The sequence below is a fragment of the Pezoporus occidentalis genome, unplaced genomic scaffold (assembly GCF_034315485.1).
Source record: "Pezoporus occidentalis ecotype Australia unplaced genomic scaffold, CSIRO_AGI_Poc_V1 ctg8, whole genome shotgun sequence".
NCBI classification, from domain to species: domain Eukaryota; kingdom Metazoa; phylum Chordata; class Aves; order Psittaciformes; family Psittacidae; genus Pezoporus; species Pezoporus occidentalis.
In genome coordinates, this window is record NW_026916158.1 from 4,757,199 (window position 1) to 4,784,081 (window position 26,883).

Consider the following 26,883-nt stretch of genomic DNA (forward strand, 5'->3'; position numbering starts at 1 on the left):
ACCTCCCCAGATATTGCCTCTGCTGACACTGCTGGGGACAGCTTCAGCTGCCTCCTGCTTGCAAGAGGCAAAGAGGAAGAGGGGCCGTTCCCTTTTATCCTTTTTAATGCTCCACTTCAGTTCCCCTGGGGAGCCTGCCCAGATGCTCAGGGAGAATATTTGGGATCCCTTCAAGTCTTTCCTTGGAAATGATGTAGTTGCAGTGCTTGGCTTGGAAAATTGCAATCTGCTGCACCACTGCTGAAAACAAAGGAAGTATTTTTGCGTCCCTCTGGTGGGAGGAGGGCTGGCAGGCTGGGTCTTCACCTGCTTTGGGCCTTGAGAAGGTCACAGCTTAGGTTCTTCTTCTTCCTAATTTGCCTAATTCATTGTCAGCCCAATCCAAGTTGTCAGTAAAGTGGATCCAGCCCTGACCCTGGTGCGTGGGACTATTTGAGATGTGCCATGGCTACCACAGAGAGCAACTCCTCAGACTGAGACTTGTACGACCAGTTTCCCCATGCACAAACTGGCCGCCTTGCCATCATGCATGCAGAATGGCAGAGCTTTGTCCCAGAGCATCCCGACTGCCCATGATCCTGGTCCATTCTCAGGACGTGGCAGGGAGCTCAGCTATGCAGGGCTTAGCTCTAGCTCCATCCTCTGCGCTGCTGATTCTGGGCCGTCAGCAGTTCAAAAATAGCCTTTTATGAGAGCTCTGCCAGCACATGGGCACGAGGGACCCAATTTACAAAGCTCGACTATTTGTGTTCAGAAACAATTGATGGCAGCAGCTTTGACCATTAACTCCAGTGTGAGCCTAAACAAAAAATCTTGAACTGCAAAGGTAAACTGGTGTAGTTAATAGGCTGTGCTCACCCTGCGGCTGGCACAGAGCCTGCGGCAAAGGTGCAGAGAGGCCAGGCATCATCATTTTTGGAGAAACCCATCCCTCGCCCTTAGTGTGGGATGTCCAGTCCCATCTCACAAGCTACTCATGGCCACCATGCCCATGCCACCACAACGCTGGGGCTCCTGCCTGTGTTGTGGAGGTCTCTGAGGATGGGTGTCAGTAGTGGCTAGCAGGGATGTAAGCAGCCTATGTGGGAATGTGAGCTTGGGAACCTCGTTCCTTCTTGTCCATGTCTGCAAAGGCATCTGCCCTGCTGCTGCAGGCGCCATAGGGGAAATAGTGCTTCTTGTAGTTGCTGGGCACTGGCCGTGCCAGAGCTACATGTCGTTTTGCAAGATCCAGAGCAGCTTTGGCAACCAAAGACCTTTCACAGGCACCCAGGAGGTGCCAAGCTCTCCCTGGTGCTGGTGCTGCACTGTTCAGTTACTGCTGAGCACTGGCTGCTGCTGTGGAGGGCAAAGCACCAGCATGAACCTGAATGGATGCAGAGAGTCTGGAGGAGACCATGGGTGCTGCTGCCTGTCTTCTTCCTCCTGTTAGAGCCACAGGTATGTCTCAGAATCGTGGGTGCCTGTGTTTGCAGCAAGCTTGGTGCAGGGTGGCCTGGTCAATCTTTTCCTGACTGGCTGCCTGTGCTGCTTCTTGCCAGGGTGCAGGCTGTAGGACCTTCCAGTGTCCCCAGTGGCACTGAGGCGGTGCCCTGGCCACATTCCAGTGGAGGTCATTACATCCCTCTGGCTAAAACTTCATCAGCAGTTTGCAGTCGTTTTTCTTCACTGTGTGCCTGAAATCATGGGCTATTGTCAAAGCGCATTAACAAAGAGACGCTAATGTAGTGCTCCGCAGCGGTGGGAGTGCTCCTCCGGTGGCTCTAGTGAGATGTCTCTCTTCCCCCTCCTGGAAAGGCGGCCGTGGGCTTGACTTACTCAGGGTCAGAGCAGCACTCCACTGGCTCTGCACACCAATTACAGATATTAAAAGGGACGATAAAAATACAGCACACAGAATTCATCATCCTACTTTTTTGCCTAAATAAATATCTGCTGGCAAACACAATTAAGGTATATAGCAAGTATAAAACTCTCAATCCTATGGTTAACTCAAACCTTTCCAGGTCCCAGCCCAGAGGGGAGAGGTGCTCTGGAGCACCTTCCCTCCCAGGGTTATCAGGCTGGGGAGAAGAGCAATTGTGCTCCTGGGAAACATCCCACAGCCATTCTCCCTCCCTGGAGAGGTCCCCAGCGTATCTACTGAGAGCTTGCAGACAGAGTAGGAACTGCTGCCTGCAGGGGATGGAGCCCTGCAAAGACTCAGAGCCGTGTGATTACCATCAGGAAAATGACTTTTGCCTCTGTGATCACTGGCGGTTTCCACTCTGTTGAACACACCCTGGGTGACCCGTGGGCTAGAAGCATAAATTGCAATGCTTTTATCAAAGTGCAAGTTTCTTACGTAGAAATGTAGTATTATTAACGCTAGAATTGCACCATAAAGCACACTTTGTATGCAGACCTTGTGCAGCACACCTGGCTGTATAGCTGGTCCAAGTGTCGGCTTAGAGGAGTCAAAAGCAACTTCCAACCTGCCAGTTTGGAAACACACTCAGGTGACTTTGGGCTGCAAAATTAGTCTGGAAATAGAAGATAAAGCTCTTATGCTTTTCAAGGGGTGTAAATGAAAGCAGGAGTTTCTTAGCAGTGTTTCAGGACTTGTGTCTTCTTTTCCCTTGAACCTACAAGCATTAACTGTAATAGCTACTCATATATTTAGGAATCTGTGGTTTATTTAAGTCTTGCATCAATTATGAGTAGTTTTAAGCACTCATATACAAATGGCACCATTATTTTGATATAAAATTGCATGTTATTTCAGTAGCTCTCCACATCAGGTTGATTTTTATGGCTCATCATCTGATCTTCATTTTATTGCTGTAAATTAAGACTAATCCAGTGAACAGAATGGATTTACACTGAATTCACAATGGTTTTCCCCCCAGGACTCTATCTTATAATGGCTACAGAGAAGGCAGGAATAACTCAAAGGAGGAGAAAAAGGAACCAGTTGAGTAAACAAAATCTGTGCTGGTTTCTGCTGCTCTCAGATTCCTAATGGCTCTCAGGACTTCGTAGCTGCTAAGTGAGGCTGTGGTCTGTATTTTTCTTGTCTCATGACATTGACGCAAAGGCCCTGTTTCACATTGCAATGTTAAAACCAGGATAGACAAAGTAAGCTTTAGATTTAACTACACATGTACTTACTGTGTAAACTCTAAAAATATGGTAGTGCATGGAATTTGTCAAAGGTATACTCACTCCCTGGCTTTCACATCTTCTGTAAATGAAGACTTTGCAGTTACCTGGGCTGAGTGTAAGCCCTGAAAATGTATGTCCTCTTCTAGGGTTGAGATAAAGCAAAGCCTCCTTTTATTTTTAAAGCAGACTGCCCAGGTGGTGCCTGCCTGGCTGAGTCGCTGCTTCCCATCTATCCCTGCATGGCTTTGTTGCAGGAGAAGCGATACCCAGTGCTGCCGGATCTGCAGGTTCTGCTCTGCTCTTCACTCCCCAGGGGCAGTAAAGGGATTTCTTCTGCTCAGGGTTTCTTCTTCTCCCCTTCCTCTATAGAGACCCAACCAATCCAAGAACCTGCTACATCAACTTTAGTTAATTAAAAAATTGATTTTTAATGTTATTTCCAAGTATTCAAATATTCTTCATGAAAACGTTCCTAATTTGTTAGGATTGGTCCACCAGCTTAATTATATATCTTCAAGTGAGGTCTGGTTCAGGGAGAAATACACAACCAGTCAGAGTGGCACTGGCTCGTATGTTAGCACCAGAGGGGGGGACCGTTATACAGAGGAGGGGTGTCAGCATTTGACATCATCTCTGCCCAGCTACGCCATGATAGTCCCCACTTCCCTGGCCAGGATGGCATGCAAAATGCTACATATCCCCCAGTATACGCTGTCCCCTGCTCCCCATGGAGCAAGGTCTGGGGATGACGAATTGCCTGGCCTGGCCTCTGCATCATGCTGGTAGCACTGAAGGTCATGGGGAGAGGGGCACAGCAACAAGCTAGGGCTTGCTATGCCATTGATTCTCACCCCCCCACCCCTCTCCATTTTAATCCCAAGAGAGAGTGATGAGTTGAAGAGAATAAGATTGAATTCAGGGACAAATGGTGTTTTAGAGAGCACAGTTTGCATGTCAGATTTGTTAAGCCGAAGAAAAATGATGATACATTATGGAAGCTTTTAAATAATGCAATCATATTCTGGTGATGAGCTGCACAGCTTCTCAAAGCTTGCCTGTGGGCGAGCTGTGCAGGGCATGGGAGCAGCCAGGGCACTGTCCCTGTCACCAGTGGGTGGCTGTCACAACGCTGCTGCTCCCTGTGCCACCAGACCCAGGGTCCACTCTCAACAGCACTGGCTCGTGGTGGTGGCTGTCCCCTGGTTCAAGGCACTGTGGGGAAGCTCCCTGCTTCATAGTGATGGCTGAAGCAAGCTCCTCACTAACTGGCTGCTAAATCTTACCCTGCTTCATTCCGCATGTCCTGAACCGTTTTCCTCAGTGTGATATTTTCCTTTTAAAATCTGCATGACAACATTAATCTAATGCTTAAATGGGTGGAAGAGAAGATGTAATGCAGAAATACAGCTAATTTAATTACTTGTGAAGCGCACAGTTTAAGATATTTAAAATGTATTATTTTAGCATGGCTGCTTTGGCAAAACTCAGTTTTAATTTTTATTTTAGACTAACACTGTAAAGTGCCATCTGTAGAACATGTTTGTTAAGAAATTGCTTCTCAGTAAGGAAAAGAAAACGCTCTGTGTGTGACTCGGTGTGAGCCAGAGGTTAAAGCTGGGATGATATTTTCCCTGCTGCAAGTCAGTGGACATCCCCTCTTTGCCTGGGGCTCAGTGTGTGCTTAGTTAGCACTGTGGTGGGAGAGGGAAAGTTCCATGGAGCTGTTTTTCCAGCTCCTGCTCCCGCAAAACTTCCCCATGTTTCAGTACTCAGAAAATGTCCAACAAACCAATGCCTGGGGCTGCTCAGTGGTGGATAGATACCTGAACCTGATGTAAATTCAGTGGATGGTTTGGGTGGATCTTGCTAACACACATAGAGATTTGGCTACTGTGTCCTACTCCTTATCCCAGCCCTCTTCATTGGGGTGGTCCAGGTGATGCTTCCCGTCACTCTGCAGGAGTCAAAGACATGCTTACAGGAGCCTCTGCAGGGGTTAGAAGGCATTTGCTCCTGAACAAACCCGTTTTAGGAGCTGATCAGAAGCTGCTCTCTGTCCACATCTACTGCTGTTGTGCCCACTTTATACGTCATGGAGAAGGCAGGAAGGATAATACAGTAGCCTCTGAGACTGTGGTGGCCCTGGGCATGTATGAGAGCTCACAGTCTTTTGGGGCAGGCTGTGCCCTGTCTGTTGTGTCCTGGGGTCACTCTGGGATGCACAGCACTGCTGTCCTGCAGTGATGCTCTCTCACTGCTTCCCAGATAGCTCCTGCCACAGCAGTGTCCCCCAGGGGAGGTACAGCATCATCCCTTCAGCAAATTGAAACTTGATCCTCATGTTATACAGATGTATTAGAAATATTTCTCAAACTATTTTTGTAGCACCATGAAACCTCCTGGCAGGCAGGTGGGAGTGGGGAACAGTGCCTGGTTTCTGAGATGCCTTGCCTGGGGTGTCAGGGCTCTGCAGGCACTGCACTAAAGAGTTTTGGGAGGTACTTGCTGGCAAAGCTCTGCCTAGAGAACTAACAGAAATGATCAATGGTGTGACACAGGGCTGGAGAAGCAGGAGAAGCTATAAGCTTATGGAAAAATAAGGTTCTGAAGCTCCTGGAGCCCCTTTGTACGTGGCACCCCAATGAGGCTCTGGTACCTTGCCCCTAGCAGGTTCAAAGGAGGAAAGCTGGCATGTGTTTGATGTCTAGTTATTGCTTACAGCATGCAAGGCTGCTGTGAGAGCCTACTGCAGGGCTTGCTGCCAGCTTGAATTCAGCTGGAGGCAACACATCTGGAAAACCTCAGATTCAGTGAACAGGATGGCCTCCTTGCACAGAAGGGGCACAAGCAAGGTGATTGCTGGGCTGAGGCTGTTAGGATTACCTGGCATACACCCAGCTTGCATGTTGCTTATGAAGGGGTTGTGTAAGTCACAAAAACGTGTCTTGTATGGAAACAAGCTGTTTTAGAAGTATTTTGTGTATGAAGTTGTAAAACTTCCATAGCATACCTGTATTTTCCTGTTGGCAATACATTAGCCAGAACAGTCAAGCCTGGTCACAGCTCCAGCTGCACCAGCTGTGAAACTGCTACAACTGATTTCAGAAGTATTTAAAATCTGTCAAAAATGTCCTTTCTCTCTGAAAGGCTAAGAAGTCCTGCACAGAACAAAACCCAGCTATTTTTCACAGCAGTCTGCCTCCATCAGGCTGCTTATTTTTGGAATGGTTCATGCAAATAGTCTTTACCTAAATACTTATGCACAAATAAATTACCCCTCCAAAGCAAAAGGCTCCCTTCCCGGGCTGATCCTGCTGTGGGTGCTCCCGGCTGCAGATAGGGCAGAGTTGCTACGGCTGCACTGAGCACCTGTCATTGTCCAGGGCTGCTTGGATTCCTTCACGTTCATTGGTCTTGTGATTTTGTCAGATTAGCCTCTCCTGCTTGTGAAGAAAATACGTGTTTTCCAGTTTCAGCTTGTTCAATCACTTCAGCTTGGTGACTAATACCTTCTGAGGTATTTTATTTTGCCTCTTTCAGTCTGAAGTAGTACTGAAATGAGAGAAAATGGCATCTATTATTTACAACCCTATGGAACATATTGACTAGTGACAGTATAGTCAGCACCGTACACACAGGTATGACTTGTTTATACTGATTTCCTACATGTGCAAAGTGGAATGGACACGATTGGTGTGACAGGGTTAGGCACATGTTCCAGGTTGGAGGGTCTTCATCCAGCCCTCTGAGACCCGTAGCACCGTGGGGCTGGGTATACTGAAAGGTGGTGGGGAATGTGTGGATTAGCCTTTGCGTAGGTGTGATGGAGAGCTCCCTGGTCCTCTCATTTCTAGACATAACTTGATTCATTCAGATCCTTTAGGAACTGCAAGGCATATTTATTTATTTATTTTGCAAGGATAACGTAATTCCCCCAGAAATTTGAAACTCTGCACTTTAAAAGCATCACTGCAGAATGACAAATATTTTTCCTTTTCCTTTGTTTCATCCTTGGGTCCAACGGCTGGCGAAGCATGGAGGGAGCAGCAGAGCCGTGGGCTGCACACAGCTTCAGGATGCCATTGCAGCAAACTCTCGGCAACCATTCCTGTTCCAGCTGTGGGCAAGAGGCTGCCTGGGCAGTGTGTGTGTGTGCCCGGGGGCCGGCTGCAGCCTGGGGTGGCAAGTGGCTCTGTGCCAGTGCCGGCACCCAGCCTCCGGGCAGACTGCCTCTTGGCCGGTCTCACCAGAGCTTGGGCAGGAGGGCTGAAGTGGGCAGAAGCATCGCATGAGGGAGCCTCATTCATGGCACGGATCCCACGTGGGGAGGCTGAGCACACCAGCACGTCTGCCAGAGCCACGCGCAGCAGCCCCTGCGCTTGGCTGTGGCCCATCTATTTTGCCTTATCTACATTTTAATGCGTCATCTGCAACTTTTCAGAGGATGCAGCCAAAAAACATTCTGGGGAATTTCAGCTGAAGCGACCACCCACGCACCCGGTGGCCCTACGAGTACGAGGGATGAATTGGAAAGTGTGAAGAGAGGCAAGAAACAGGGGACAGACGCCATTTAGGCACCTGTTTGTCCCCTAGCACAGTCGTTGCCTGTGCTTGCTGCCCCTCCTGCTGCCAAGCCAGGGTTTGCATTGCCCAGGACCCATCTCCTGCCTTCCCTGCTTTTGTTTTTCAGCCGATCAATGCTGTCCTGTTTTGTCTCTGCAGTTACTCCACCAGTAGCAGGTGGTTTTTTTTCTCCTATTTTGTATCATTTACCTAATACTTACATCACTGCTGCAAGGGTGGGGGCAGTCACCAGTTCCCCCAAACCGCATTGGGTAACACAGGGCAGCCAGTGGTCCTCAACCACTTGCTGCAGAAAGCTGGATAGGAAAGAAGATGCTCTCAGGACCATGTTATCCATCCACTTCTGCTCTGGAATAATATGGAAAAGCAGTGTTACTCAGGGTACACCTTCACCACACTACTGCGGACACACATAAATCAAATTTCTATAACATCATAGATAGAAGAGTTTACAAAGTAGCTTGCAAAGCAGCAAATATAAACACAGTCAAACACTGCAAGTGTAAGATTGAATGTTAAAGCAAATATAAGATTGCACATGCTCAACCAAGGAAATAAATCTGTGTTTAAATCTTGCTCAAGTGTCCGCTGGGTCATCTACTCTGGTCCAGCTTCTTCTACAGCTTTGCCTGTTCCTCTATGACTGATATAATTTGAAAATAGAGTTAAAAATTTCCTGAGATTTGATATCCTTGACCTCAGCCCATGCATGAAGCCTTTGCTCTGATGTGGTGCCTTGGTCTGAGCATCCAAAGTTCCACAGCAACTTTTGGGCTGTTGGGCATGGGGACAGCCTGACACTGCAGGCACAGCTGGGCATAGCGGGACTGTCTCTGCCAGGGGTGTCTCTGACAAACAGCAGGTGAAAGCACTTCTGTCTGGCCTGCCTGCCACTGCAAAAGGTGGTTTTCCAAGAGGAAACCCCAAAGGTGCCCCATCCCCATTGGCCGCAGCTGGGATGTACAAATGCCGTCAGGAACCTTCATGCTGTTCCAATGTGCCTGTATGGAGTGGTTCACGTGGTCTTTCCATTCATATTAGGGTGAAATAGTTTCCATTTAAAAACAGAGAATATTTCCGAGGGACAAACAGGAAGACAGTTTGTACTAGAGTAAGGAAAAACACACATTGCATTTGTTAAAAATCAGTATTCTTGCTATTCGAGAACTAAGGTTTTAAACCCTATCCTGCAATAAATAAATTTCCAGGTAGAATGCGATGCTGTCTTGCCAGGCAGTTGAAAGCATCAACAGAAAGCAGCAAACATGGCTGGTGAGGCATTGCGCTGATTTTTGCAGCATGACTCAAAAGGAAAGTGGAGTATGGTGATTTGTACCTGGCTGTAACCAAAGCTTGCCCAGGTCATGCGGGTGTCCCAGACTTTCCTTGCTTCATTATCTCTGCACATGTGAATGGGTTTAAAGAACATAAACCAGTGGAAAGCTGTGATTCTGCATCACTGCAATTACTGCAAATACGGGTGGTAATTTAATGGAAACTGCTGTGCGTGTTGTGAAGTGTTTTGTTTGAAAATGAGAGACAGAAACCATTATTTTTCCCTCTTCCCACCCACGCCACTTAGAGACAACCTCCTGCCATTGGAGCTTGCTGAAGGGGCAGCTGCTGATTGTCTAAAATCTACAGGTCTTTTGGGGCTGATGGAGCAAAATGAAATCCAGCCTTAAAAGCAGGAAAGCACCCAAGTTAAGTAGAGAATTATCACCTCCATGTTGCCTCACCCTCAGTTCACAGCAGGGCTAAGCTGCACTGGGGGCTGTTGCAGCCTGATGAATCGTGACAGATAGCATTTACATGGCTCTGAGATGTTAGGAAGAGCTGAGCATCTTCCCTGGGGAGACAGGAAGCTTGGGAGCCCAAGCAGATATTGACAGGTCACACTAGAAACTTGAGGGGTGCTGAGGAGATGGTGCGTTCTCCCAGAGCACTCACAAGTAGTGTCTGCTCAGCCCAAGCTGTGACTTGTCCAGCTGCTCTCTGGTTTGACATTGCCAGGCTGAGGAGCTGCCTTCAGAGAAGTTCAGAGGGTATAAAAGCCCTGGAGATATGGTTGGTGCTGGTCTCACCAACATCACAGTTCTAGGAGTGCCAAAGAGAAACATCACTGAAAACTCTGACAGTTTTGCTCCAGGATGGCCTGGAAGAGGCTCAGCAACAGTGGAGAGGAGAGCTTGACCAGGTGAGAGAAGATGACTCCTCTCCTGCCTGTCCCTTCCCCTCTCTGCCACGTTGCACTGGATTGCACAGGGTCCCTGGGGTTCTGGGGACCCTGCAGACATTATCCTGGTGTGAGGGACAGCCCCTTCCTCACGGTGCAGGCATGGGGGTCCTACCTTGCCTTGCTAGGTACAAGCAGGGTAATTCAGGGAGCCACAATGCTCTTTGTTGCCCATTTTAATGCAGGTGCCAGGGATGGGGTCAGGGTGTGCAATTGCCACTAGCTCTCTTTGCTCAGGGGGTGCAGGGTGGTTCCCTCTGGCATTTGAATGGGGAGAGAGGCAGGGTGTGATGAGGATTCATCGTCATGGGGAGCAGCTGAACCAGTGAAGTTTTTTAGGATATGAAGCAAGCAGAAGCACTAAGGCCAAGCACAGCTCTGAAGCCCAGTATTAACTTTGCTGTTCCCCACTCTGCAGGTCACAGATGAAGGACATTGAATGTGCTGCAGCGGGAGAGGGCAATTGGAAAGGGTCTCTACTTTCATCAGGTTTTGTTGTTACTTGAAACAGCCTCTCTTCAGGGAACAAATTACATATTTTATTCATTTTCTGTGCAGAAAGGAACGGTTCTGGAGCATTAATGGGGAGGTTTCTAAGCAACGTTGTTTTCCCACCGCCAGCTTCAGGAACAGTTACTTTTTTTTTACATTTTTGTAACAATAAGCCAAACTATCTGCAGTTTATACGCAGGAAAACAGTGTCATGCTTTCTCTAGTTTTGTTTAATTGCATGGGTGGAGGGATATGTCACTGCCTTGGGGCTCTCTCCACACCCAGGAAGGTGCTTGCAGGCATGTGAGGAGGGCTGCACTGTGCTCGCGGTGCCCCAGCCCCTCCTTTCTGTAGCAGAGGTGGAGGAGGTCCATGAAGACACCTGCATACAGGTATCTGCCCCTGAAGGTGCCGATGCCTCTCCCAGGTGCTGGCTGTGTGCTCTTTCCCATTCCCTCCACTTTGTTCAAAGCCCCCTCTTCTCTCCCACCTCCTTTTCCCCATCTGTTGCTCTGCATGTTTTTTGCACACCAGAATACTTAGAAATGATTGGGAAGCACCGGGTTTTGCCTCCCTTGCACGCCTCCCTTGTGCCGAGCCATCGTTGGGGCTGCAGGCACTGCAACCTGGACACCATGAGCTGGCAATGCACCTACAGCGGGCAAGCTGATGCCCCCGTGGACCTGGGATCCCTACCCACCATTCATCCCTTGCACCCCTCAGGGGTTGTGAAACAGCACCCAGGGGTCACCTGGGGGCAGGGGCTGCTTTGGTACGACTGACCACGCAGCATCAGTCCCCTTGGTTCTACAATTCTGGTAGAGGTTGGCTTCTGTGGGCAAGACCACCAACACAGGGCAATTAAACTGGGGCTGGAACAAGCAAAAAACAGCATTATCTGATTTCTGTAAAGCTCTTTTAAGCTTGATGATTCTTCTGTGGGTGTGGAGTTGAAAGTGTTTTAGTCATTGTATGTGTTATTGCAGAGATTTTATTTAAAACTTATGTTTTTTCCTTAGAAAAACCTCTCACTCTTTCTTTCTATCTCTTATTCCAGATAGATAGAAAGTCAGACAGGCAAATAGATAGATAGATAGATAGATAGATAGATAGATAGATAGATAGATAGATAGATAGATAGATGTATCAACAGGCAGATAGGGTGATTATCCTGATCCCATTGTACAGTTAGCTATAATGGTAGTGGATAAGCTGAAAGCAGGGTTACTCAGTGCATCTTAGACTGAAGCAAACCTGCTTATCATCTTCATCTTCTGAGCAGCCTAACTGTCACACAGTGCTTTAAAACCTTAAACTTTTCATTTTTAGCCTTCACCAAACATGAGGCTGTTTTGGAGACACTTCCAGGATGCAGAGGGGGGAGACTGTTAGAACTCACAGCTGATCCCAGCTGGGATCAGCTTTAGCTTTGCTGAAGCACAGTGCAGCAGGTAAGCTCAGCCTAGTGTCAGACATTGAAGTTCACCCGTACATGGAGACAGTTGGGTTTGGATTGTCCCCTTCTGCAGACCAGCGGGGACCTGAGGGGATTATGGAGGCAGAGTCTGATGCAGGTTCAGACACCTGCTTGTGCAGCCGCCCTACCTAGATTCAGGAAGATTTAGGCTGATTTGGGTGTGTGTTAATGGAAGTGACGGAACCCAAACACTCCCTATTCCAAACAGCAAAGGGCAGCAGCAAAACAGATCTCCCACATGGATTACTAAGATGTGTTTTCTTGTAATTGCTTTGTCCCTTATCTGTAAGAGGAACCACTTGCAGGTTAATGAGCTCATTAAGCAGTACAGGTGTCTCAGACCACAAAACCCTACTGGGAGGGGGTAGCTGCCAGCTCAGCTGACTGTGTTCCCAAGCAGAGACTTGTGATGGGCCCAAGTTGCTGCTCTGTGTGCTATGGGAAGCATCTGGAACCTGGATGATGCCGTGCGGGGCTGGAAGATTAATGGTGAGGATTGTTTCTAAAGGAGGGAATTGCTCTTCTCTGCTTCTTGAAATGCAAGGGGAAATGGGTGGGTTGGGTGCTGGCGTAGGTGCTCTCTCTTGTTGGGGTACATGGGGAGCTGGGTCTGTGGGGTTTTTACACGTATCACATACACACCCTTGATGGATGTGGCTCTGGAGGGATGGGGAAAGCACCTGCTGGTGGTGACTGAAGGGTGCTCAGCGTTGCCTGGGCAGGTTCCCTGCAGCCTGGTATTATGCCTGCCTTCAGTGCTGCAGCATTTGCTGCCATCGATGGGCTTTCTTACCAATTCCTCTACACTAAAATTAATTAAAAGTGAGTAACTACAATTGTTTTCTGACCTTTGCCACAGGAGACAAATACCATTCCTGCCATATGGCATGGGCTGCTTTGTAGACATATTTTCTCCCCCACCTTCTCCCCCTTTTTCTTTAATTAAAGAGACTGTCAGCTCTGAAAATCCCCCAGACCTGACTAGGTCCCAGTGTGCTGTGCCACTGCCTGCATGGTGCTGGCAGCATGCTCAGCTGCGGCCTGTGTTGATGTTTTGCTGCTGAGGATGAGAGCCCTGCCAGTGGTGTGGGAGGGCATGGGAGTCTCTGGTGCATGGTTTTGGGGGCTTCCTTTACCCCAGTGAATGTGGGCGGTACCTGGCAATGGTGCAAACGTGAGGCTTCAAACACAAGAGCTGAGTTAGGCACTTCATTAAAGCCCCACACTGCAGATGCCTGGTAGCACAGAGCCTGGTTTAGGGAAGGGTTCAGTTGCTGCCTGTCCCAGGGGAGGCTGAGGTGCTAGGCCACAAAACGGGGACCTTCCCCTCTGCTGAGACCTAGGTACCTTTCTGCAGGGGTGTTGCTGTTATTGGAGGTTAGTCATGAAAATGGAGTTTTTTTTTAATTTATTTTTACCAAATCCACCCTCTGCATACTTTATGTCAGAGCAAAGCCTTGTCCTCTCCAGGGCTCCAGCAGCCCCACTGCTCTCTGGCTTTCCTTTTGTTTCTCATACTCCTAGGGATTTTGGTGTCTGCTCCTTATGGGATCTCTCTGCTCCAGGTTCACCTCGCCTTTCTCGTGTTCACATCCCTCCTAAAACTTGCTTCTTCCCCACGTGGATGGGAAGGCTTTGATGCAAGGACTGTCAGCTCAGCCTTGTGATGCTGCTCGTAACCCAGCTCAAAAGAAGAGGCAGGAAGGCACGATGCACGGCTGTTCTCCTTGCCTGCCAGATATGTATCTATCTATTTAACTTCTATACTTCTTTTGCTCTGGTTCAGCTATGACTGCACTGTCAGCACTTATCCTTCTGAGGAAATAATTAAACTAAAAATTATCATAAAAGCTGTTAAGGAGGCACTGTGTGAGTGCAAGAGGCAAAATGAGGATGGGGAGTTTTTCAGGTCTTTAACAATCCTTGCTGTGGTACCATGTTAAATGAGGTTTAGGTGGGGCCTAGGCTGGGCATCCCCACTTTAAGGTTAAGGATTATGTCCTCATCTATGTGCAGTTTCTCTTGAAGAGGTTTTCCTCTGCTTGGTGAGGTGAGTCTTTAACAACTATGGGATTCTAATTGGCCACCCCCCACGTACCCTGGGGATTAATTAAAACAGCAGCATTACAGGGAAAGGCTGGGTTTTTTTTCAGCAAGAAATAGTTTAGTGTCATTAAAAAGCTTGCTTGAGCAGAGGGGATTTGGAAGAGTCTTGCTAGCTCTTCCAGTGAAAAGGCTTCCTTAGCGGCATAATGTAGTGGATTTGAAAAATAAGAAGCTTTGGTTAAACACTGCAGAAACTTCTTAATTTAAGATACAGTGGAGCATGTCTGAAAGGTCTGAGCTGGCAGGTCTGAGCAGGGCTAGCACTGCCAACAGCCAGAACGGGCTGTCTCTGCAGCAAAGGAATGGCACTGTCTACCCCAGGCTGCACCCAAATCTCTAGTAGGTCAGATTTTGCAAGAGGAGCCTAGCTGTTATGTGTCAGAAAGCAGGGAATAACCCCACCATTAGGCTGTTGTGGCTTTGCCCTTTTTGCCCCTTTTCATTCCCAGTGGCTCACACTGCGTGCCAGTCTCTGCAAGCGCAGGGAGAGCCTGTGAAACCCAAACCTATAGTGAGCTCCAAGGTTTTCTGGATAGAGATATTCCATACAATTAATGCTTACAAATACAACTTATGCTGTTATATGCAGATTTGTGTTGATGAAGTGATGCCCGTGCATGCCCTGGGGTGGTTAGGAAGATTGCAGGGTAGCTTGAGTAAGGCTTTTAAAAACAGCAAGGGAAAAACTTTCCAGCTGACTTTAAATCTTCTTGCTTTGTCATTACAGGAATAATTTCAGACTTTCTGGTAGCCAGCAATGCCCTAGGATGCTATTCCCATCAAATATCCTTCCTGGGAAGGAGTTAAATGGGTTTAGGGTTGATGCACAATCAAATTATTCTGACTTTTCATTGCCAAATATTCATCTCTATTTTCAACCTCAGATTCTTGCGCTTTGAATGAAAATTAACATGTAAGACATAATCTAATCTTCCTACGTGGCCGCATTACAAGGAAAAATTCCCTGGGAATGGATTTCCTCCTCCTTTGCTCCTGAGACTCCTGAAAAACTAATTTTTTTCCCCTGCCTTTTTACGATCAGGCATTATACCAGGTGCTTCTTGTTGCTTTCACCACCCCTCTGTATTCCTGCAGGATGCATTTGTCCTCTCTTTTCTCTTTGCATTGTTGTTTGACTTCCTGATGCTGAATCAAAGAGTTCTTGAAGTCAAAAGTTGCTGTCTTGGCTTTTCTCATGCATGTTAACCCTGGCTCCTCAGACATGTAACAAGCTCTTCTTGCCCATCGTTCACATCAGCTACACCACTCTATCTAATGTTTTCCTTGGTTTTGTCCATAACTCTGCCCACAGCAAAGCAGCTAACAAGCAAAATGCCTTTTTTTGCTGGTTTTGGGGAGGTGTAGGCTTTTGCAGGGCTGGTTCTGTCTTGTGGCGGCTGGTCTCCATGTCCCTGCACTGACTGGTGCCAGCCCATAGGCACTTGTCTCATTTAGCCACTTGTTTCTAGCACAGTAATTAACTCTGTCATATTCAGCAGCACAGCAGGTCCAGAAAGAAAGTATCTCTTCTGAGTATAATTTCTTTTGTGTTTAAAAACTAAGTTTTGTGGTGGGGTTTTGGTTCTGTTTTTAGTTGCTATTTATAAATCATCAGCTATAGTGGGACACAGGGAACTGTGGTTGGTCTACAGACGGGGTTGGAGCTGCTGATAAGGAGCAGCACATCTTCTAGAAACATGGGAATTACAATCACAGAAGCAAATTTGAGAGAGCTTTGTGCCCTTGAGTCACAGGGATCTAAACTGCTGCCCAGGCAGAGGCTTTGCTCTTTGCTGCAGGCTGGGAAGAGGTGTAAGTAATTGAACAAAGGTTTTCCAGGTTCCCCTTCACCCTTGGGCCTGATGCTCGCTCTGCTGGGGTACTGCCTGCCAAACTGCCAGGCAAAAACCCCAAGCTCACCCCAGGCAAAATCCCTGCAACACTGGGGACTGTGGCTCTGAGCCTGAGGTTTATGGAGGATGAGGAAGGGGCAGGAATAGATATGGTATATGTGCAACTCTATTCACTAGCAAGAGAAAATGAGAACTTGATCTTCTTGGTGAAGACCTGGCAAGTGGCAGAGGGATTAGTAACCAGCCCTGTGTCTGTGCTGCCTATTTGGTCCCGCTGCTGAAGTTGCTCCTTTCCAGCAGGAAGGTGCCATTCCCTGCTGGCTGTGAGCTCCCGGTCTCAGTGGGTGCTGGGCTAACACCTCCTTCCCAGTCTTTTCCCCACCAGGGCCGTTCTCATGTGCTGCCTGGTTGTTTGTGTGGTATTAACTGGCATTTAGCAGTGGTAGCTGCTCCTGGAGGCTGCCAGTACGCAGATGCTGTCATGGATGCCAGCATTTCAAAGTGGTGCTTACCCATCAAACACCACCAAGAACTCATGCTTCCTCAGGAAATGGATGCGCCCTCTGTTTGGAAAAGCCTAGTCAAGGAAAATGTCATCCCTCCCTACATGTTGTTTTGGTACCTTGGTGTATTTTTAACAACATCCCTGACTTGCAAGCTGTGTTTTCAATGAATCAGGCATTCATCTCCTGTGCTTGTGAGCCCAGTGCAATCTGGCAAAGCTGCTTGTGCTGCGGGGACAGTTGTGATAGCTCAAACTCCCACCTGCGCAGGCAAAATGTCACCTTTGGTTTAAGCTGGGAAAGAAGCCATGTTAAAACAGCATGCAAGGCTGGGCTTTTGGGGGCTTTGTGTCCCCATGTCTTTCGCTGCCTCCCTGTTCGGTTCCAGGTTCTGGGAGTGGGCAATACTACCGTGGTATGCTTGCCTGCTCCCTGGAGAAGCAAACTGGAAAAATTTAAAGTTAAAATGTATATTTCTTAGACCTACAAACAGAGTGGTATTTTCTTTCACTTCATTAAGTTAGTGCCCTGTTGCCCTTCTTGTAATGAGAATGGCTATAAATATGCTTTATTAGAGGTTTCAGTGGCATGGGTGCTTCCAGTGGGGTTTGCACAGCTCCTGCTGTGGGCCCTGAGTGGGCTGCCCTGTGCCCCTGTCACAAAGTGATTATCTTTGTGCAGCTTCCACACATCTTTCCTTATCTCCTTCCCTCTGGTGAATTCTCCCATGCCCAGGCTTAGGTGCTTTGGCTCTGCTCTGCCATAGCCTGTGTTTGGGCAGCACAGCGGTGTGATAGCATTTTGCTTTAGCCTTTGATTTTTAAAAGAATTCAGGAGCGAGATGTTGAATACCTTTTGGGTCTTGCTCATGGTGTAAGTTTGGGATAAAGAAAATAAAGGCAGCTTCAGATTGGTGCCTAGAAGCTGTATGGAAAGTGTCATGGCAGGGGTAAGTCCTGGACTTAGAGAAGTAGCAAGAGTTCTATGTGTGGCAAGGCTGGGCAGTGATTTGTGGGGAGCAGTGCAATTGCTCCAGTTCTGCAGAGCACAAGGGAAGCTGAGCATCAGTGAGAGGAGAAGCAAGATAGCTGCTGTGCTAATGGAAAGGGGGGTGGGGGGAAGGCATGCAAGTGCTGATTTTTAATCATTTGCTTCTAGGTAAAGCAAAGTGATCCTGAGAGACTGGAGGCTCCTGCAATGTCCTCTTTAATGGCTACTTCCTCCTGCAGCAGCACTGACTTCCAATTTGAAAATAGCTTTATTTTAAACTCCTGAAATCATGATTAAATAGTGTCAGCATAAACTCCCAGGAGCGGTGGCAGTGCCAGGTATCTTGGAGGCTGGCTGGGCTGCCTGCTCTAGGCAGGCAAGGTCAGGGTTCAGAGATGGAATTATCTGCTCAGGACTTTAACAGCAGCAAATAATGGTGCTGGCACTGTGGCCCCACGAGTGAGATGTCGGGTTCCACTGCTCATGGGGGAACACCTTATCCTCCCTGCCTGATATTAGCAAGTACCAAATAGAGATGAGAAGGACCAGAGCAATGGTGCTGATACACTGTCTGATAATTGCTAACTGAAAGATGCATGAAAAGGGGATCTCCCCCTCTCATCCTGCAGCCAAGCGCTGCTGGTGGGACATGGTTTTACCCAGCCCCTTTGTCCTGTGCAGTGAAGTCTACAGTGCATGCAGAGCACCTAGCTGGGTCTGGCTTCAGTGGGGACATGGATGAGGCAGACCTTGGGTTGCAGGTGCAATTGCCTTCATACAGCACTGGCCAGGTGCTTAAGCATCCTGCAGGGAAAGCATATGTCAGCTCAGCAATAGATGTATAAAAAGACAGCTGTATAAAAAGACCATTTCTAGCCTTGAATGTATTGCTGAGAGCTTTCACTGCTAGCCCAGAAAAACACGCACTGTCCATGATAACTTGGAAGGCAATGGCAGAATCCCCCCATGATTTCCCAGCTGATCCCTAATCACATGCTGTCCCTCTGGAGCCCCCACACCCTACGCACAGGGCTTCCCTGTGAAAGGGAACTGAAGCCGTTCAGTGGTGCTCTGCCCTGGTACCCATAGGCACAGGCACTCCAGCAGCTTTGCCCAGGGAGGATGTTGAGTCTGTGCATGGCTGGAGCAGCCAGTGACAAACAAGCACCTCAGGCTTCATCAGAGTCAGGGTTTGCTGGCCTTGCCATCCTGACTGCTATCCCAGCCACAGCTCCCAGCACAGCCATCCGTGCTGCTTTTCAGGGGCTGCTGCTGGTTCAGCTCTGGGGACTGAGCTCATTGTCTTAGACGAGGGAATTAGTGCAACAGAAGCATAAAGGGCTTTTACTGTTCGGTTACTTAGAAACCAACCATTGATTTTACTTGGCAGTTTTGCAGGTTTTGGGCATGTGTGTCTGTCTGTGTATATGTGTGCAATATATTTATACATATATGTACATCAGGAAGATGCAAAACAGGTGTAAGCATATACATTAAAGTTTTTTTTTCTCTTGGTGGTTTTCATATTATTTTTTTAGGGGGGTAGAGGAGAACCAGGTCTCAAGAACTGGTCCTTTTTCAAATAAATTACTACTCCACCACAGGACCAGTAATCAAACCAGTAGCTGTGGGCTTTTAAGCACCATGAGTCTGTGCTGGGAGATGAACCATGCTGGGAGGGCTGACTTTTTATCTGTTTTGGGGCCTCCATATTTTGGTGTGTTTGCTTTGCATGCATGCTGCCCACCCATTAACTAGAGTGTGCAGTTGAGTTAAATGCTTGCAAACAAGCAGAGGGCTGAAAACGATTGGAGTAATGGGGGGCTGTGATCTGGTGACGCTCTCCAAGCTGGACCACAGGCTCAGGCCACCTCCTCCTGAGCTGGCAAGTGGCTTCTGAGCTCATTTTGTGAGAGGGATTTTGTACTGCAAAGACTTGGCATTTTGAGTATCGGCTCTTGACTATAGATATAAATTTTTCCAAGTCCCCAGGTCACATATGTGCTAAGTAAATGGCAAAGATGGCTTTGGAAGTCCAAACACTGTATTTCTGTCCAGATTTGTCGTCAGTGGACCAGACTCTGCAAAAAGCTGATTATCACTCTCTGGAGGAAAACTGGGTTTGTGTGTGTCTGTGTGCTTTACCCCAAAACCCCAGTTTGTGGGAGGATGAGCCCTGATGTGTTTTTGTGGCCTGAGGAGACAAGGGACCTGTGAAGAAGGACAGGACAGCTAGCCAGTACCTGGGCTAAGAAACTGAGTCAGACCCCGCTGATGGGTGATGTACCCTAAAAATGTATGTGGAGGCTATAGGATTTCATGCATGGATATGTGTATGTATGCATCCACTTATATAAAGTGGTATATAAAAAGGATATGTACATGCATATATATAAAGGGCAATGTGTGTATATATGTATTTATAGCTATGTAGAGAGAGGAGTACACCTCCATGGCCAAGCTGTGCCCTAGCAGCCATGTAACTGTGCAGGGACAGAGACAGACTTTGAAAGGCAAAGAATAGGTTGCTGGGGAAGAGGACTTTAAAAAAAGCTCTTCTACAAAATAAATGTAAACTGTTTGTAAATGCACAGTAGTGCTCAACTTTTCAAAGAGCACTGTGCAGCAGGTGTGTTGTCTCCAGAAGTTATGTGGAAGTCCCAGCCCTGTGAGCCTGGGTTCCTCTTTCCTGCTGGAAGTGTTGCAGCTCTGTCTGGAGCACGCAGGCAGCTGCCGGGTATTTGCCTTTGAACGTTCAGAGGGTTATGCTTTGAGCAGGGGAGGATGGGCATGATTTGTGCTATTCCATGCGCGGCTGGGTTTTGGTGTGCAGGGGTCCAGCTGTGCTTTCACTTGAAAAAAATAATAAGAAAGAAAAGAAAAAAAGAAAAAAAATCAGGTCAGTGCCTGCCCCATCCGTGCTGTGAGCCTGGGGGCTCGTGGTGCTGGAAATGCAGCTGCAGCTTTTCAAGTAGCTGCTCGAGGACAAATTCCTGTCTCTCCCAGAATTTCACATTTCCAGCAGTAGCTAGGTTCTGTCTACAGCAGTGGCATTGGGGGTGGGAGGGAAGGCACCCAGCCTCAAAGGCTGCCTGCTGGAGGTAGGCTGGCTCTCCTGACCCCCCGGTATGCCTTTGGTTGCTCTTCAACAAGGGAAATTGTGCCATGTGAAAAGGTCACAAAATGAAGCGTGTAAAAATGGAAAGATCTGAAAGAGCAGGGCATGACCTGTGCTAATGTCGGGTGTTTCATCTGACCCCTTTCACCGTGCCCTGCCTGTGGGTGAGCAGGGCTTTTCCTTTTTTACTTTTTAATTTACTTTTTATTTGGCTTTAAATAATTAATCAGGAGCAGCAAAAACTGTTGTGATTTTCTTTTTTGTTAGTGCTCTGCAGGGGAAGGTAGATACATGGTCCTTAAATTATACCTTGATCTGGCAAAAAAATTGCACAGATCCAGCTGTAATGTAAAGTTTAAAGCAGGAGGGTATAATTAAAAGGGTATTTTGTACCGCAGCGATAGGTTTAAGTTAGGGTAGGGGTTTAATGTAGGGCACATTTCATGGCCTCGGGTCTAATTATCTTGCCTCCAGCTGGGCTCTGGGAGGTGAGGAGAAGGGTAATAACTTTACCTCACTGATGCTGAAAAGCACCCGGTGCTAGGGATCAAGGTGCTGCCCCTGCGCCAGCTGGAAAATCATGGGCTCTTTTGCTCATGGAGAATCCGTGAGCTGGTTACCCTGGAGCCCCAGTGTAAGCAGACAAGGGGTCTGTGATGGATTTGAGTGTTCTGACAAGTGTGAGGGTGAATAAAAAAACCCCAATGAAGATGAATAAGGTGGATACTTTAGTGTTAATACAATGAATACCAAACAATGATGAAAGCAAAAGGAACATGCGTGCATTATTCAGGGGACCCCAAACAACATCAGATGTGAGATACATCTGGATGTATTTGGGTTTATTCCCAGCCCCATGAGCACTCAGAGCTTCTCCCACAGCCTAGTGAGGCCAAGGATGATGGCAGTGCATCCACATGCAAGAATTAAACTTGGCTAGGGGTATTAAGGATAACAGGAAGGGATTCTCCAGGTACATAGCAAATATAAAACAGACTAGGGAGAATGTAGGTCCCCTCAGGAAGCTCTCGGGAGAACTGGCTACACAGGATTTGGAGAAGGCTGAGGTTCTGAATGACTTCTTTGCCTTGGTCTTCACTGGCAAAGGCTCTGACCAAACCACCCAAGCCTTGGAAGGCAGATGCAGGGACTGTGAGAATGAGGACCTTAGACCCACTGTAGGAGAGGAAATGGTTTGAGACCATCTTAGAAATCTGAACATGCACAAGTCCATGGGTCCTGATGAGATCCATCCACAGGTCCTGAAGGAGCTGGCGAATGAAGTTGCAAAGCCGCTGGCCATCATATTTGAGAGATCATGGCAGTCAGGTGAAGTTCCCGATGACTGGAAAAAAGGAAATATAACCCCCATTTTCAAGAAGGGGAAAATGGATGACCTGGGGAATGAGAGACCAGTCAGTCTCACCTCTGTGCCTGGCAAAATCTTGGAGCAGATTCTCCTGGATGGCATGCTAAGGCACATGAAAATCAACAAGGTGCTTGGTGACAGCCAGCATGGCTTCACTAAAGGGAAATCCTGCCTGACCAATTTGGTGGCCTTCTATGATGGGGCTACAGAACTGATGGACAGGGGTAGAGCAGTTGATGTCATCTACCTGGACATGTGCAAAGCGTTCGACACTGTCCCACACGACATCCTTGTCTCTAAATTGGAGAGACATCAATTTGATGGATGGACCACTCGGTGCATAAAGAACTGTCTGGATGGCCATACACAAAGAGTTGTGGTCAATGGCTCAATGTCTGGCTGGAGACCAGTAGCGAGTGGTGTCCCTCAGGGGTCAGTGTTGGGACCGGTCTTGTTCAACATCTTTGTCACTGACATGGACAGTGGGATTGAGTGTGCCCTCAGCAAGTTTACCGATGACACCAAGCTGTGTGGTTCGGTTGATACCCTGGAGGGAAGGAATGCCATCCAGAGGGACCTTGACACGCTTGTGAGGTGGGCTGATGTCAACCTCATGAAGTTTAACCATGCCAAGTGCAAGGTCCTACACCTGGGTCGGAGCAATCCCAGGCACAGCTACAGGTTGGGCAAAGAAGAGATTCAGAGCAGCCCTGTGGAGAAGGACTTGGGGGTGTTGGTTGATGAGAAAATGAACATGAGCCGGCTTCAGTGTGCGCTTGCAGCCCAGAAAGCCAACTGTATCCTGGGCTGCATCAAAAGAAGCATGACCAGCAGGTCGAAGGAGGTGATCCTGCCCCTCTACTCTGCTCTCGTGAGACCTCACCTGGAGTATTGTGTGCAGTTCTGGTGTCCTCAACATAAAAAGGACATGGAACTGTTGGAACAAGTCCAGAGAAGGGCCACGAGGATGATCAGGGGACTGGAGCACCTCCCGTATGAAGATAGGCTGAGGAAGTTGGGGCTGTTCAGGCTGGAGAAGAGAAGGCTGCGTGGAGACCTCATAGCAGCCTTCCAGTATCTGAAGGGGGCCTATAGGGATGCTGGAGAGGGACTCTTCATTAGAGACTGTAGTGATAGGACAAGGGGTAATGGGTTAAAACTTAAACAGGGGAGGTTTAGATTGGATATAAGGAGGAAATTCTTTCCTGTTAGGGTGGTGAGGCACTGGAATGGGTTGCCCAGGGAGGTTGTGAATGCTCCATCCCTGGCAGCGTTCAAGGCTAGGTTGGACGAGGCCTTGGGTGATATGATTTAGCATGAGGTGTCCCTGCCCATAGCAGGGGGTTTGGAACTAGATGATCTTAAGGTCCTTTCTAACCCTAACGATTCTATGATTCTATGTCTCCAAACTGGGTGACCAGCATCCCAGCTGAGGGAGAGTCTGCCCCTTTGGAGAAAAACAGATGATTTGGGTGAAAACAGGGACTCATCTTCCGTGGCTGCTGGTTTTCCATGGGGTTAAGTTGTGTGTCCCTTGAGGACTTAATGATATTTTATAATTATTTTCTTTTCCTTCCAGAAACCTTGGAAAATCTGGACTGAGAGTCTCGTGCCTTGGGCTGGGTGAGTAACCTCCATAGCCACTGCACTTACTGCAGCCACACACTGCCCTGAAGTATAGTGGTAGCCGCTCTTGTGTTTCAGTAAGAAGTGTCCTTTCTCAGAGCCCCAGCCTGTGCTCAGTCTTGCAGATGGCTCATGGCAGAAGTTCGTACGTGTGTTAGCAGCTCTGTGCATTAGCCACAGTGTGAGGCAGTGCTTTCCACCCATAGCACTCAAGTGGAACTGTGCGTGAGCATGTATGACGTAAAATCCTTCTAATACAACCTGATTGCCACAAGGCATAGCCCGCAAAGACTGCATCAGAGATGTCTGTAAATGCCCCCAGGGGCTTTATACATCAGAGCTCCAGTCTCGGGGGATGACTGTCTGCCTGGGCTGCGGGCAGATAGTTACTTTATCCAATGCGTGTACCTTGTTATTTCTGTTCCATACTGGTTTGGAAACTGAAGAATATGTTATCAATATTTTATCTTATCTATATTTTATCCAAAAGGGCATCTATAAGCACTGCGGCAGGTACGTACTGGCCCTGCAGGTTGTGTATTGGTGCTGCAGTTGCTGCAGGCTTTTGTACATTGCTGGTGGCCTTCAGCTGCTGGGTAAGAGAGTGTGCGATGAACTGGACAGCTCCTGATGGCTTTACTCATGCGAGTAATTTCTTTAATGGCAATTGAACTGCTCACATGAAGAATGCTTAAAAGTGTGTGTATGTGTGTATACATACGTGCATATATATAGATGTATATACCAAACAAAAATCAAACCAAATGCTGTAGAAATGAGGCTGTTTCTCTCCCTGTGAGCAGCTTCCCATGGTGCAAGGTGGGGGCACCAGGAGCATGAAGCCCCTGAGGATATGCAGAAACCCTCAAGGGATGGATGCTCTGCTCTGCCTGGGCCTCACATTAAACAGGGGTCCTTGCTCCTCTGGGGGTCAGAGTTCTAGCATGGGAAGATGGAGGCACTGATATGTCCTTAGGAAAGTGACTGGGTGTGCTGGGCTCCTATTCTGCTGCCTCAGGGAGAAGTGGGTGAAGGCAGGAACAGGCAAGGACCCGACTTTGCTTGCATTTGGCACCTGCTGTGCCTGTGGATGTCCCCTTCCAGCTCCCTGCCCCATCCTCAGTTGGTGCTGGCTGTTCTCACAGGGCAGGGGCTTGAGGGGTTAGTTCATTTCTTCCAACACATTTTGAGATTTGATTTTAAAATAGAGTGAAATGTGAAAGTCACCCTGCATTACAAGCCATATAAATAAGGCCTATTCTGCCAAGAAGAGCTCTTCGGTTAAAATATATCCAGGCTTTGAAAGGAGTTGTTGTCTTATCTGCACAGAGATTTTATTTATCATCCTTACAGTTTCACCAACAGCCAATGTTGTTGGGGTGGAGAAAAGCTACGGAAAGGAAGTAGCAGCAGGAAAAAATGTTTTGCAGAGCGTTTCTTTAATTTCAAGCATGTGGAACTGCAGCAGCATCTAAATATATTGTGCCTTTGTGAGCACAGCTGTGCAGGATAAGGGGGGCTGAGGAGGGAGCAAGTGGCTGCTCTGGGCACAGGCAGGGGTGGGGGAGAGCTGCTGGGCATCCATTTGGAGCCAGTCATCTCAGCCTGTTCCCGAAGCAATGAGCCCTATAGCCCTTGCCGTGTGTGCAGGAATAGGGGAGAACTGGAAAGACTGAAATTCAGTTGCCACCTTCTCTTGAATGTACAGGTATTTCTTCTGCAGCACAGCACATCCTCCCTCCCACTGCAAATCCATCAGGTGTCTGCTTCGAGTGCCAGCTTATATGACTTTTCTAAATAGCTTCTCTTTTGCAGTTCCCTAAAAGATAAATGTGTTTCCCTAAACTCTATGCAGCATGAAAATCTAATTTAAGGTTCACTGAAGTTTTGATGGCTCAACAATCTTTCTTAAAAGCCTTCCAAAATCTCAGCAAGGTGGGAGTGTGCTTCATCCTGCATGAAAAAGTGGAGAAAAATGTGAAGCAGGACAGAAATTGCAGGCAGGCAGTGCTAAGGCAATGTATACCCTTTAATTATGTCCTGCTTCTCCTAGCTCACACTGTAATTAATTCGTTTGCTGGGTGCTGCTTGCAGTGTAAGAAGTGTTGAGTGAGTGCACGAGGTCAGATGTGTTAGCAGTGAGTTTTGCTAGCAAAGACATTTGGGAAGGGCTGCTGTGGTGGTGACTGAGCATAACTCCAGGTCACTGAACCTCCCACCAGGACTGCTCTGCTGGGTGAACTCCTGTGGAACCAAGCTCCTGCAGCATCCTGGTGCTGATCCCTGTTCTCGGCCCAGCTGGGCTTTCACCTCCTCCTTTGAGCAAGTTAACACTGGGTGAAGCTTTAATTGAGGAATCTTAACAGTCTAACCTTGGGCAGATGCGCGGGCTGGTGTGAGGCTCTATCTGTGATGCTGGTTCTGAAATGTGAGTGTGATGCAGAGGAAAAAACAAGGTCACATCTTTCCTGTAGTTAGTTCAGAGTGAGTTCTGCCTGCAGAGGCTGCTTGCTGAATGCTAGAAAATGTTGATACACCCTCCCACAAGGTGAGTACCCCCAACCCCAAGGAAATGAGCAGCAGGACAGAACCAGCCATCCCAAACCCCCAAATCCAATTCAATATGCAAGAGCACACAAGAAGCCTTCTTGCAGCCACTGGCAGGATACCCCGTGCTCACAACTGGGGGCAAAGCCAGACATTTTGTGAGCAGAAGGAGTCAGCTACTGCCATTGTCTCTTGGTGTTTGCTTTGGGGAAAAGTTTTTGGAAACCCAACACCAAATGTCCACGGACCTGGGATGGTGGTGGAGGGATCTGGTTTGCACCCAGGTACTTCAAGCTTGCAGGGCCGAGCATTTGCTGGTCACTTGAGCAGCAGACCAGACCTATGTATCAGATGTCCATGTAGCATCATCCTCACCAGGAGCAAGCCAGGGATAAAACTGTACTGGCAGGAGGTGAAGCTTTGGCCAGGAACCCTTGTTCTTCTTTTTTAACTCCTGCAGAGGTGACACATCTGCTGTCAGTGACAGTGTTGAGTGGTCAATTGTGCATCGGCAAATAACCCACTGGTAATCACACCTTGCTAGGCTCCGGGATGCTTTGGAAAGGGAGCTAAATCTAGATTTAATACAGAAATTCCACAAAGGTGAGGATATCCAGTTGAGAAGTTGTTTCCAATGCAAGGGAACAAGGTGGTGGGCAAGGGACAGAAGGTTGTGTTGTAAGGTTGTAACCACTGCCATGCTGTGTCATGGGGGGGTTGTGTTTATAGAGAGTGAATTGGAGTATACAAGAGAAAGACAACGACTTACTAAGGAGAAAAAGTGATGATTTAGAAAATATGCATCTAGTATATTCTTCTTCCAACATACTCCCTTTAC

The 26,883-nt window shown here is 48.0% G+C and overlaps 1 protein-coding gene across 3 annotated transcripts in view; it reads left to right on the plus strand.

The window, feature by feature from the left end:
- KCNAB1 (potassium voltage-gated channel subfamily A regulatory beta subunit 1) overlaps positions 1-26,883 on the plus strand; it is a 74,843-nt gene that overhangs the window by 25,407 nt on the left and 22,553 nt on the right. For all 3 annotated transcript variants that reach the window (XM_062603067.1, XM_062603068.1, XM_062603069.1), the window contains exon 2: positions 23,452-23,495. In XM_062603067.1, the coding sequence (XP_062459051.1) occupies positions 23,452-23,495 (44 nt within the window). The remainder of the gene's footprint in view (positions 1-23,451; positions 23,496-26,883) is intronic.